Here is a 12,824-nt window from a genome sequence, read left to right as displayed (position 1 = left end):
CCACTCTTACGTGCTGCACCCACCATCACAGGCCCTGCCCACTCTGACTATGGCCCTGCCCACCCCAGGTCCGACCCCATAGATCTCTACGGCCTTGCTGACGAGGACTGCGACGACCTGGAGCCTCTGTGACGCCCTACTGTGCGCCCAGGAACTGCGCACTTGTGCCTCCCAGTGATCCCTCCCAAGGCAGGGGTGACATCGGGGGCTCGGGGTGTGACCTCCTCCCCGTGGCCTGCAGCCCTGCTGTGTGCAGGGTGCCTCACACATGACGTTTGTGGGTTTGTTTTTTTTTTAATAAAAAGTTTGATTTGTTTTTTCACCCTGGGGTGCACAGTCAGGCTCTCAGGGGTGGGCAACACGGTGGGCGGTGGGCAGTCAGGCCAACCTCCCGCGATCCCTCAGGAGAATGACACGCCCACTTCCTGTTTAGGACACACACCCCACTTCCAGTGTGAGACTCCCATTTCCCACACTTTTCCTCTTGTTCTCATTGACATACATGCCCCGCCCACTCATTAGCATGAAGCTGTTCTCTATGGTCCAGCTTCTTATTAGCATAGCCCCGCCCACCTGTTATGCTTTAGGTTTTCTCTGCAGGAAGGCCACCTCAGTAGCATAAAGCTCATTAGTATGTGCAGGTCCATTTACATGCACACCCTGCCCCTCATTAGCATACTCATTAGTATGCATAAATGGCATGAACATAACAGGGTCGGGGTCAGGTAGGGTTGAGTTAGGTTAGTGGTACATGTGTACATGTATGTTGTGTGTGTAAGTATCCACATGTTTGCTGCGTATGTAAATAGAGCATTGTACGATAGAACATGGCCCATTGTCAACTTTTAATTCCTACGAATGACAGAACTTAAAACATCACCTTTCTCCATTCTGACCACAGCAGTGTGTTTTCCAGAAGAATGGTCGACACTTAGTAGGGTTCAGTGGTCACAAATAGATGAGCGGTATCATCGCGACCCCTTCTGACCAAAGGCGGTCACGTGTTTGTCCTGATGCAATGAGGACACAGAGGTCAGGTGTGCGGTGCCACCTTGCGGAAGAAAGAAGTCAGCGCATCTGAGCCGTCCTCTCCCACGGTAGCTGTGGGGGCTTTGTGTCCATGAGTGGGAGGAGGACTGAGTCGCCCACACCACAAGGCTCCTTTCTCAACAGAAACCCAGTCTCACTTTTAAAGGAAATGGACACTTGATTTCCTGTAAGATTCGTGCGCATCCCTCAATCCAGCAAAAATCCATAGGTAGGACTCTCAGTCTCATGAAAATGGTTGGCGACCCGGGGCACTGAACGCCATTTGACAACTCGGTCCAGCGTCTTCCATCTAATCCAACGGAACAATGCCTCGAAATATCCACCTAAAATTCATGTCAGATGTCATGAGTCATCCAAGCTAATGGCATAGTTTATAAAATGCCCTAGCGAGCACTTGGTTGTTTGTGGTTGCAGGACACGAAGAAGAAAGGGCCTGTCTTGGTGGTGGCCCACTGTTTGTTAAAAGCTCAGGTAGGAGGGCAGAAGCAGGTAGATATCGGAGTAGAACATCCTAGTTTGTATACATAGTTCCAGGCTAAATACAAACAGAAACAAATCTTTGATTACCAAATATAATTTTCAGTAATTGACACCCAAAATGAACATGTCATTGCAGATGTGTGTCCCTTCTGAGTGCAGTGTAAGATCAAACTTATCATGCCAAGATAACATTCATGAGAAAATAAACCAGGGACACCAAGGAGATTAGAACAGCAGTAATAGTCCTGGAGTAATGGTCCTGTGGTTAAGAGTACTGGCAATTGTTCCCAAGGTCCTGAGTTCAATTCCCAGGAACCACATGGTGCCTCACAATCATCTACAGTGAGATCTGGTGCCCTCTTCTGACCTGCAGGCATGCACACAGGCAGAATGCTGTATATATAATAAATCTTTTAAAAACTAAAAAAGTAATTATGTTTGGAAAGCTACATTCATTTTATTTAGAAAGTACAACTATGCCAGGCAGTGGTGGCGCACGCCTTTGATCCCAGCACTTGGGAGGCAGAGGCAGGCGGATTTCTGAGTTCGAGGCCAGCCTGGTCTACAGAGTGAGTTCCAGGACAGCCAGGGCTACACAGAGAAACCCTCCACACTGCCACACTGTTCCCAACAAGGCCACAACTCCTAAAAGTACCACTATACTCCTCTGCAATCTCTCAGGACTTTAACTTTTTCTGACCTACTCTTTTCATTTTTCTCTTTCACAAAATATGTGTTCTATCATTTTATTGAAATATTCTAGAACCCAACATTAGTGCATTACCTTCTATGGATACTCTAATTTAAATACACATCTATGAAGATTCAGTGTTACCATCCACATAAGACACAACACGTGGTATTTGTCTTTCTGGGTCTGGGATATATCACTCAGAATAATTATGTCTCTGTCCATTAATCTGTAAATTTGATTTTTTTGCACAGCTCATTTCCATTGTGTATATGAACCATATATTCATTATCCTTTCATCAATTACATTACATCTGGGTTGTTTGGATTTCCTGTTTTGAATAAAGTAGCAAGAAACATGAACAAACCTTTGTCTCTGTCCTACGATAACGTCCATTGGGTATATCCCCGGAATAGTGTCCGAGGCAGTGTTCTATTGCTAGAAACAGACATAGGTCCTTTTAAAGAAATCATTTAAATGAGGGCCTGCTAATCATTTCAGAAGTTTAGTACAGTTTGGTCTTGGCAGAATTATGGCAGCGCACAGGCAGACATGGTACTGGAGAGGTAGCTGAGAGTTCTGGATCTGGATCTGCAGGAAACAGGAATACTGGCCCTGTATTCGTTTTGAAACGTTAAAGCCCACCCCCACAACAAAGCCACACATCTGAATTTCATCAAATAGTGCTACATCTTGTTGACCAAATATTCAAATCTATGAGCCTATAAGGGTCCTCATTCAAACTGTCAGAAATAGTAAAGCTGGATCATATGGAAGATGTATTTCTAACAATGTTTTCCAGAACAGTTCTCCTGATTCCATAATGAATGTACATGTTCTTTACCACACACTCATGCCAACAGTTGTGGTCATTTATTCTATTGATAATAACCATTCTGACTGGGGTAAGATAGAATGTTAAAATTATTTTAATTTGCATTTTTCTGATGACTAAGTATATTAAACATTTAAAACATATCTATGATCCATTTCTTTCACTTCTTTTAAAGATTCTCTTCAGTTCCATAGAACATTAGAAGAGAGTGTGTTTGAGACAGGGACTCTACATACCCCAGGCAGTCCCAGGATCTAGTACATAGACCAGGCTCTCCAGAGGCTCATGCAGTTCTTCTTGCCTCTGCCTTCTGAGTTCTGGAATTAAAGGTGTTCACTACCATGTACAGCCATAGAATATTTTGAAATGTTTAAAGTTTAAATGTTTAAATATTTAACAGAGCAGGTTTCCTGGTGTTTAGTGTTTAACACCATCCAATAGCCTAGAAATGAACTCTCTGATATATGTATACTTGATTCTTTCCCATCCTTTAGCTGATCCTTCAATTGATTAAGAGTTTCTTTTGCTTTCTTATTCTCTGTTTTATTGCTGTGAGGACACATCTTAACCAGGATAATGTATAAAGAAAATATTCAATTGGGGCAGGATAACAATATCAAACGGTGATCCAGGATTGTCAAGGTTGTTAGCATGGTAGTAGGCAGGCAGACATGCATGCAGGCGGGCATGGCACTAAAGAAGTAGATGAACTTGTATCTGATCAACAAGGGGGAGGCAGAGGAAAGAGACAGAGACAGATACACAGAGAGACCAGACTGATACAGAGACATAGAGACAAAGAGAGATAATCACGGTGAGAGACACAGAGACAAAGAGACAGTGGCAAAGACAAAGATAGAGGCAGAGACAGGGACTGGCATAAGCTTTTGAAACCTCAATGCCAATCTCCAGTGTCAGAACTCCTCCAGCAAGGCCATATCTACTAGTCCTTTCTAAAACAGATCAATGAAGTAGATACTAAACATTTAAAAATATGAGCCTTTGAGGGTCATTTTTATTCAAACCAGTTTATTAATAATAGAGAATATTTTTAATTACTCAAAATGAATATTTTAATTCCTGGGATGGATTAGAAAAATAATGTCCCATTTCTCATTTGTTTGTTGAACGTGATCATCCACAAATCATACATTAAAATTGTAGCTAAATCTATGACTATAAAGATAGAGCATGGATACTTTTTTCATTGTGACATTGGGATCCATAGAGTTTGACACACTCTCCACATTAAAAGCACAATTTTCTTTGTAGCTCTGGCTGGCTAGGCACTACTTATGAATCCTAAACAACATGATTTTTGAAGAGTCCCATTCCTGCCTCATATTTCTAGTGTTACAGGAATGTGAACCACACATAAATACAGAATGTCATTATGAGAAAAAATTACAGATAATGATTTTATTCATAAGAATACATCAGTTTTATTCAATAACATCTTAAAGTGGGGAGTCAGTGTATACAGTATATTGACTTAGCAAAAGAGCAACTTAATAAAAGTAACAAAAAGATAATGAATATATAACAAAATTCCAATAAAAAAATACCTAGGACAATCAAAATTCTAACCAAAAACCAAACACAATAATTAAGCTAAGCAGCATTCTCTTGCTGCAGAAGTTCAGCACAGACCTAGTGCCTGTTGCTGGCCTTGTTAAAACAGTGCAAAGGCAGTCACTAATTATAATGATCTCTTCAAGATGAATATAAGCATGCCTCATTGACGTAAGGGGTTTGCTGATAGATTTGTTCTTCCAAGGCTAAGCATGAGACATGTTACAGATGATACCTCAAAGTTTTGACATTCACTTGACTGATCAACATGAAATAATTCTTGATGACCCAACAGGACCAACAAAAATTGGCATTTTCAGAGGTCCTCCTGGATGCCCAGCAGATCGTGATGTCCCTCAACACTTCTCTAAAGCCTTCCAAACTAACAGTCTTGCTGGACCAGACAACTAAAGGCATTGTCACCTATAGCAAACCAAAAAGGAAGAAAATGCAGCACAAGATCGCCATGGTTGTAAGAATTAGATGCAATGGTGGTTCATTTGCTTTGCACACTCAGTGCTCCTGGTGAACAGTTGTGTCTGAGGGAGATCTTGACCTGGTCTGTGCCCTATTTGAGCTTCTGCAGAGTATTTTAGATCTAGGGGAGGAATAGACAAAGGCCTGGTGAGAACCTGCTATGTCACCTATCCAGCAAACACCAGCTTTACTCAGCATGACAATCCAGTATGACCTTTCGGCTGAGGTCATTCCTGTATCCCCATAGGAGCAGGACCAGGGAGCACCTGGGCCTGGATGTTTTTCTCAGATGTAAAAAATTGCTTGAAATAATGTTGCATCTTTTTAGTCAAGCCATGCACACACACACCCACCACACACACATACCCAGATTATATATATATATATATGAGAGAGAGAGAGAGAGAGAGAGAGAGAGAGAGAGAGACCCAGACACATACATTCCTAACTTCCTGAACAAACATAAGCACATGTAGTCACACATACAAGTGCAGTTCATTAAAGAAACATGTTTACATTCTCAGCTAATGATAATAACAGAGATCACCAAGGATATTATAAAGCCACAGGATAAAAAACCGTTTAATTGAAAAAAAAAAAGGGCTAGAGATATAGCACAGTCTTTAGTAACACTGTCTGGTCTTCAGCAGGTCCTGAGTTGAATTCCCAGCAAAAACCTGGTGGCTTACAACCATCTTTAGTAGGATATGATGCCCTCTTCTAGTGTTTCTGAGGAGATTGACAGTGTACTCATATACATAAAAATATATATCTTTTTTTAAAAGAAGAAAAAGAAAATAACCTTGAATGGGATAAGAACACAGTAGGCACAGCATATAGATACCTCAGTCAAAAAGGGCTTTCCCCTAATAAACAGAGGATGGAAATATGGGGCCTTGGCCTGTTAGCTAAGGCTGCTAGCAAGTTCCCAAGGCTATGCACAGTAGGCTTGATTCCCGGCAAAGCCACACTGGATGGAGGTAGAACAGCCTGTTCCTGCATCTTGCTCACTGTTCCTCAGTGTCTCCAAAGTGAGCAGCATCTTCCAATAGGCCCCCCATTTACCATAGCCTATGTGAGTCTGCACCCAAGGTAGGAGCCTAGGCAATTAGTAAATCTCCATAACCAGGATGCAAGGAAACTTTTTGTTTCCCTGAAAGGAGATTCTGTCAGGAATATTTTGAGGAAAATAAGTCTGACTAGTTCACGGCCATATGCTTGCATGTATTGTCCCACTAGGCAATACTCCATGGAGAGGCTGGACTACAGTGTAATTTTCAGTCCTTGACTGATGGACCTCAGGGCTGCTATGAGAAATACCCCTACAACCATGATGTGCCCTAATTTCTCTGTTTACGCGTACTTCTTGTTCTGGAATTGCCAGGTCCCTGGACACTCCAGTTCAACATTCTGAAGACTTTATACATGGCATCTCACAGGGCTACCCCATTTGACACCACCATCAATGTCTAAGTATCCACATTTTTCCCAAAGCTCTTTGAGGCTGATTTTAACACAGAGCGAATGATTTTCAATATCAGCAGTTACAGAGGGATGCAGACAAAAAGCAGTGTTTTTGCATACTTTAGACTGTCATGAGCCTAAAGGGCTGCCTGAGGCAGCCCTGTTCTTGCAATTCACCTTAGTTATGGGCTTGATACAGTCACAACACCAAGCAACTCAATCGTTCACATCATAACACCCTGGACAAACTCCAAGCCAAGGACAACTGAGTGAAGCTTAGGAAAAGTTGGAAATAAAATGGTAGCAGGCATGGAGAAAAACAAACTAGAATGCTCAGAAGATGCAACAAGTCCTCTGATCTTCCAGTGAGCAGTCACTATTCAGCAGGTGCAGAGAAGGAACACAAAGCCTTAGCCTGCCTTTTTGACTCTCAGGTACATGGATTTGACAGAGCAGCCTCCTCCTTGCTTCTAGGTACCACAATCCTTTGTTTTCCTACAAATGAAATCAATACAGATAAGTACTTTTCAATCTATAAACTTTGGAATATTGGACTTTACACCATTTTTTGTCTTCTTTTGTTCTAGTGAGCTAGGTGGACACGCATGATGATGGGCTATTATGTTTGAGGTTTTTTCCAATGCAATATGAAATGACAAAGTACTTTTTTCTTTAAAGGTTTACTCTATTACCATTTAATATGTTTGATGACCAAGCGAATATATGAATATATATAGCCACAATTATATACATATGTGTACAGAGACACACAAATGCATCCCTTCACACACACATGCACACACACATACAAAAAGAATACATGAGTACACACTTGTATAAACAGGTACTTTCCAGAAGCACCTACCATTACTCAAATTCAAAACACACATGCTCAAACACCCCTGGGTAAAAGCACAGACAAACACTCTCTCATGCACACACACACACACACACACACACACACACACACACAGAGAGAGAGAGAGAGAGAGAGAGAGAGAGAGAGAGAGAGAGAGAGATCTATGAAAAGACTGCTATGATTCAGCATATATCCTGTCACTTGAGGAACTAGTGGACCTAAGATGTATAAAGGGCTCTTAGATTAACCCAGCCTTTGCTGCCCTGGCCTGTACTTATTTCCTTGTCAGGAACTTTTCCATGCAGTACTTGCTGATCCTACAAGTACTAAGGTCTGCACAAACAAGCTAGTCCACACCAGACTCAAGGTCCTAAGAAAGAGGGTTCCAAGAACATCTTCCAGCAAGCTCAAAGTTGAAATATATTCTGCTCTATAAACCTACCTTGGCTACTTCTCAGAAGACCCTGGTAGCACCAATAAAAAGAGTTAACAATGGTTAATTATCCAGGAACTTTACAACACATTGCAGTTTATGTGATATGAAAACATCCCTAATGTCAGTCAAAAGGAGGCTAGTGAATTTACATGCAATATTTCTAAAATGCAGTACTCTGAAAAATTACGAGGTGAATCTGTACTGAATCAAAGCCAAGCTCATTATATACTAAGCAAAACAATGTCAGGATGAGGATGCACTGTGCAACTCCATGAATCCTCTTGGTGAAGCCAGTAAGACACACCATGAATTTCTGGGAGGTTAACATAGTATAAGAAAGGCAAAAAAGTCTAACTTTTATTTTAAAAATAAGTATATTGTGTAACTTTCTGTGTCTTACTAAAGACTTTAATTATAAAACTATAAAATTGGAGCCTGCCCTACTGTCCTAAGAGGGGACTGGGCCAAAGCCCCTCTGAGTGAGTTTCCATAGAGCTGAACAGAGGACCTGATTCCTAGATAATTCCGGAAGTGGCAGCCTGAGGCACCTCTCCATACCATAGAGCCGAAAGGGTTTGCTATCAGGGGTCCAGGAACTCCTCTGCCTAGAGTGGCAAGCTAGAGGTGGCCAACTAGGAGGGGGAGCAGAGGGAATGGCAGAAATCAAGTTCCTTCAAAAGAGGATAACTCCACAAAAAGTCTTGGAAATGATCACAGAAGTGTACAACCGGATGAGACATAGGAGAGAGCCTCAATAAGGTGCAGGATGGTTACATAGGTTTGACTGTGTTTATGCTTAGATATTAGGGCAACCTGCCCCTGATGCGTCATTCATCCTACCTGCTGCTGCTTGGTATATAGGTCTTTGATCTTCTAATTGCCTTCTTTACATAGTAAATTTGTTTCTTTGTTGCATTCTTCCAATGCAATCTGCTCCCCTAGCAACTGTCTTTTCTCCTTCCAAAACATCCTGACTTTGTGCTGGATGTTTCTTCCTCCCACACCTCCAAAGACCATTTTCCTAGCATGGGCCCTGATCCCCAGACAGCCCCAGACAACTATCCAGATTGGCCATGAAACATAACATAGAGGGAGGTCAAATCCAGAGGACTATCCAGATTGGCCATGAAACATAACATAGAGGGAGGTCAAATCCAGAGAAGACTCAAGGTACTTCTGGAAATCCTGACACCAACAGGGACTCATGTATCTCTCAGAAGAGAACATGGGGTCCATGTGTGCTTATATGCCCATGGTATAAACAAACAAACAAAAAAACCAAAAAAACACCTGTAGGTATAAGGCAAAACTTCTCTAGGAGAGAAAAGACCCAAGCAACACACAGTCATTCTATATTTCTCATGGAAACCTCATCTATGAATCTACTTTCAGAGCCCAAGAGGCTCAAGGTTGATTGATATCTCCATTATGGTGTAAACCTTTTCTATCTGGAGGATACTTAGTTGGAAAGGACAATGACTTGAGGGGCTCAGAGACTATTCACACTTGGTCAAAATGAATCCATGATGTTAAAATCTTAGAGCCTTACTTCGAACAAGGCACATTTTCAATTTAAAGGCAAACAGTATAGAACCTCAGCCCTCACTTTAGTTCAAAGACAAGGATGAGCAGACACATCCTATACCTAGTTCTTGGGTCATGACCCTCTTAGTCACTCATCAGTAGAATAGATTTTCTTTAGTCAACTCCTGGTCATGGAGCATACTCTTCAGGTCAGTCATCACCTGGCCAAGTTGCATTTCAAGCATGAATGTCTCAAAGTTAATCCTGTGAGAGGGTATGGCCCAAGGAGCAAATAATCCTGTGAACTAAGGATACAAGTTTCATGTCAATTCAAATTGAATCATGGAAAACCGCAACTCATATATTCCATAGCATAGCTCCTTGTTACTGGTTCCACTTTGTGCTTATTAAACTGATTACTCTTGGCCTGGGGCCATTAGATCCAAGGAAGTAAAGGCAGGGAGGTGACCTGCTTGAATTCCCTGAAGGGGATTAAAAGATTAGACTAGCTCTCCAAGAACTTTCTAGGAACCTGCACTATAGGCCTGGGTCCACATTAAATCTTTATAACTCTCCTGTTTTTAGACAAGAAATTGTCCATCCTTGGTTCTATTGCTGCATAAATTTCCAAAGGACATAATCATATCTACAGGGAAAAGCCTTTATAATATACAACAGGAGATTCCAATGTGTATCCAATGTGAGCACAGAGGTCAAAAGTCCTGTGCTGCTCAAAATAAACCTTCGTGGATTCCTCGCGGTTATTGCCTGGAAACTGAGTCAGGCAAAGCTAAGGACCCAACACATTACAGAGACTTTCCAGATGTTAACCAAACACACACACACACACACACACACACACACACACACTGAATCTCAATCAAAATGTTAAATAAATACAATGATGTGGCTTGATATGATAGTATAATGAACAAAATTTGAGAAAAGCAGTGATGAACTGTAGCCAATCCCGTCATACTGAGAGGCAGTTATGTTAGACCAGGCCCCTCCAGCTGATGACAGGACCAATTGGACCCTAATTACCTCCAGGTCAGTTATAAAACTGATTGGCCATAAACACACGGTACCAAACAACTCTCACAAACCATCACCTGTGCAAGCTTCTTAAAGGTAGGATGAGAGCTTACACATTACTACACTTATACCCTGACTGTGATTCATGCCACAGGCTCTGAATTACTTTTGGAGGAATCAAAAGTACCTGTGGCACCTATGTCACTCCTATTTGAACATCAAGTTCTGTGTTGAAACTCCTATCAGCCAAAGGAATTTAGATATTCCAACTGCCTGGAGTTGTAGCCTCCTGTGATATAAGGGAATCTAGGCTAAACAGGGAGGGTCCAAGATAGTCAGCAAAGAACTGGGCATAATGACTACCTTTTGTTCAAATCCTTCTTAGTGTAATTGGCCAGGATTTCCTGGAGTTCGTCTCTCTCATTTGTGATGCTCTGGAGATCTCTTTTGAGCTTCCCCAGCATCTTCATTCTCTCTCTCCTGCTCATTGATGGCAGAGGATTTGGGTGATGCTTTACCAACAGACCCTGTAGGTTGATAAAAATTAGTAAACTTGTAGAGATAATAGGGCTAGGAAAGGAGGAACCATGCTTTATCCCACACAGAAGCCCAAGGAAGAAGAAAATCTAGAGACACCGATATTCCCTGAATAACCAGGAAAGCTATCTTCAAGCTGATCTCCTCAGTTAGGTCCCTGTTCCCAACCACCATCACTAAACATATGCCTGACTCTCTATTGCAATCCCCCAAGCCCTGAACTGCATAAGCTGCCCCAGGCAAGAAAAGACAGAGGGCATTGTCAGCTCATATCCGACAACATAGTCTGTACTTATTAGCACAAAAAAGATTGACCATAAACACCAGCAACTAGCATCTCCCACAAGCCAACTCTTTTCTGGGCTGCTTAAAATGTGTGATGAGAGCTCATACACTACTACAGTATCCCCAGACTGTGAATCAGTCCACATCATATGTTTTCAATAACAAAGTGTCTAAGACCTTGACTCATGAGCTGGGGAATATACTTCTCTGTTCTTAGCATCACATGCTCATGTAACTTAAAGGAAACTATATCAGGATGAAGTGCTTCAACACTCTGTCCTGAGAGCAACACTTTGTTATTCTCACAGAGGTTGCTCTTTGTATAATTTGCCATTCAGGGGGAACTCAAGATCTCTCAGCAAAACAACTGCAGTCTTGTCAATTCCAGGCTGTCTGTAAAACGAATCATCAGACATTCTTGACTCTGGTTCTACCATTGAGGAATCTAAAGAATACAGATCATAAACTCTATTCCTGGAAGGACCAGCTCAAGCCCACATCCTCCAGGTAGCTCAACAAACATTGCCTAGGACTCACTGTGCCTTCCCCATGACCAGTTCTTTCTTGTCGTTCCCCAACATGACAGAAGGCCAGCCTCCTTCTGCCTTGGTCTGGTCTCTGTGTGTATTCTATTCTCTCTCCAAAATACCCTGAGGAGCATGGACAATATGCCTGCTTTTGAGCACATTAGGGTCTGAAGGAATACCACACAGGCAGCTCTTGTTCCCACAACACTGGAAACATCACAGAAGATTCCAGGGTTCTCCTGGATAGAAGAGATTGTCCAGGGAAGTGACTACTGATGATTTCACTGGGAATTTCCATGGCCTACCTGCTTACCAACTTGCCCAATCTTGAGCAGTTTCTGAGGTGCTCTTTCCTGGAGTTTCTCTTTTGACCCAGGGGATACCCCTTGACATCTTCAGAAGCTAGAGATTTCTCTCTGATTCACTACAAGTCAAGTGCTTTGAACGGGGAGAGTTTGTTAGTGGCCTGGCACAGGTAGCTCATCTTTGTTAGGATATAAAGCTCTAGGATTCTTGGATGAGGGAGATTCTTCCCCAGTATAAATCTACTTCTGGGCTCCGTTCATGTAACATACAATCCAATTCCCCAGGTGGACCTGTTTCCCAGAGGCCAAAAGTCATTCTCCTGTACCTTTCCTTTTATTCAAGTTGGATTATAGTTTTTAGTGTGCACATGCCTTGGGAGGAGACATTGTTTCAATATATTGAGCCAAGTGTTTTCACAAAATCTCTGTTTTACAACCCCATTTACTTGCAATGAAAACACCCTTGTACTTGACAATAGAGGAAGTAAGGTACAGGGAGAACATCAAATTGTAATGTTTTTGTCCCTTCTTCAAAACTAAAATCCCACATACTCCCTTACTCAAAAAAAAAAAAAAAAAAAAACAGACAAAATAGGCATCTGTTTGCTAAGGCCAACAGGGACATTGATTTGCTAATCTGTAGTCCCATTAGCTCTCACTTCTCTAGTAACTACCTTTTTGAGTTCTCAGTTCCAGGCCTGAGGCTGCTGGGGGTTGGACTATGATCCTGTATTCCTAAAATACCT

At 42.0% G+C, this 12,824-nt stretch overlaps 1 protein-coding gene across 4 annotated transcripts; it reads left to right on the top strand.

The window, feature by feature from the left end:
- Nucleotides 1-67: 67 nt before the first annotated feature.
- Ppp2r3d (protein phosphatase 2 (formerly 2A), regulatory subunit B'', delta) lies at nucleotides 68-2,584 on the top strand (the record flags this gene model as incomplete). 4 transcript variants are annotated; one of them, NM_011154.2, is given in 1 exon segment in its annotated part: nucleotides 68-2,584. In NM_011154.2, a coding segment is annotated over 1 exon segment (65 nt), but the record flags the coding sequence as incomplete, so codon positions are not given.
- Nucleotides 2,585-12,824: the final 10,240 nt, after the last annotated feature.

Source organism: Mus musculus, chromosome 9 (assembly GCF_000001635.26).
Source record: "Mus musculus strain C57BL/6J chromosome 9, GRCm38.p6 C57BL/6J".
NCBI classification, from domain to species: Eukaryota; Metazoa; Chordata; class Mammalia; order Rodentia; family Muridae; genus Mus; species Mus musculus.
Note: the sequence above shows the minus strand (reverse complement) of the source record. Positions and strands in the feature narration are given on the sequence as shown.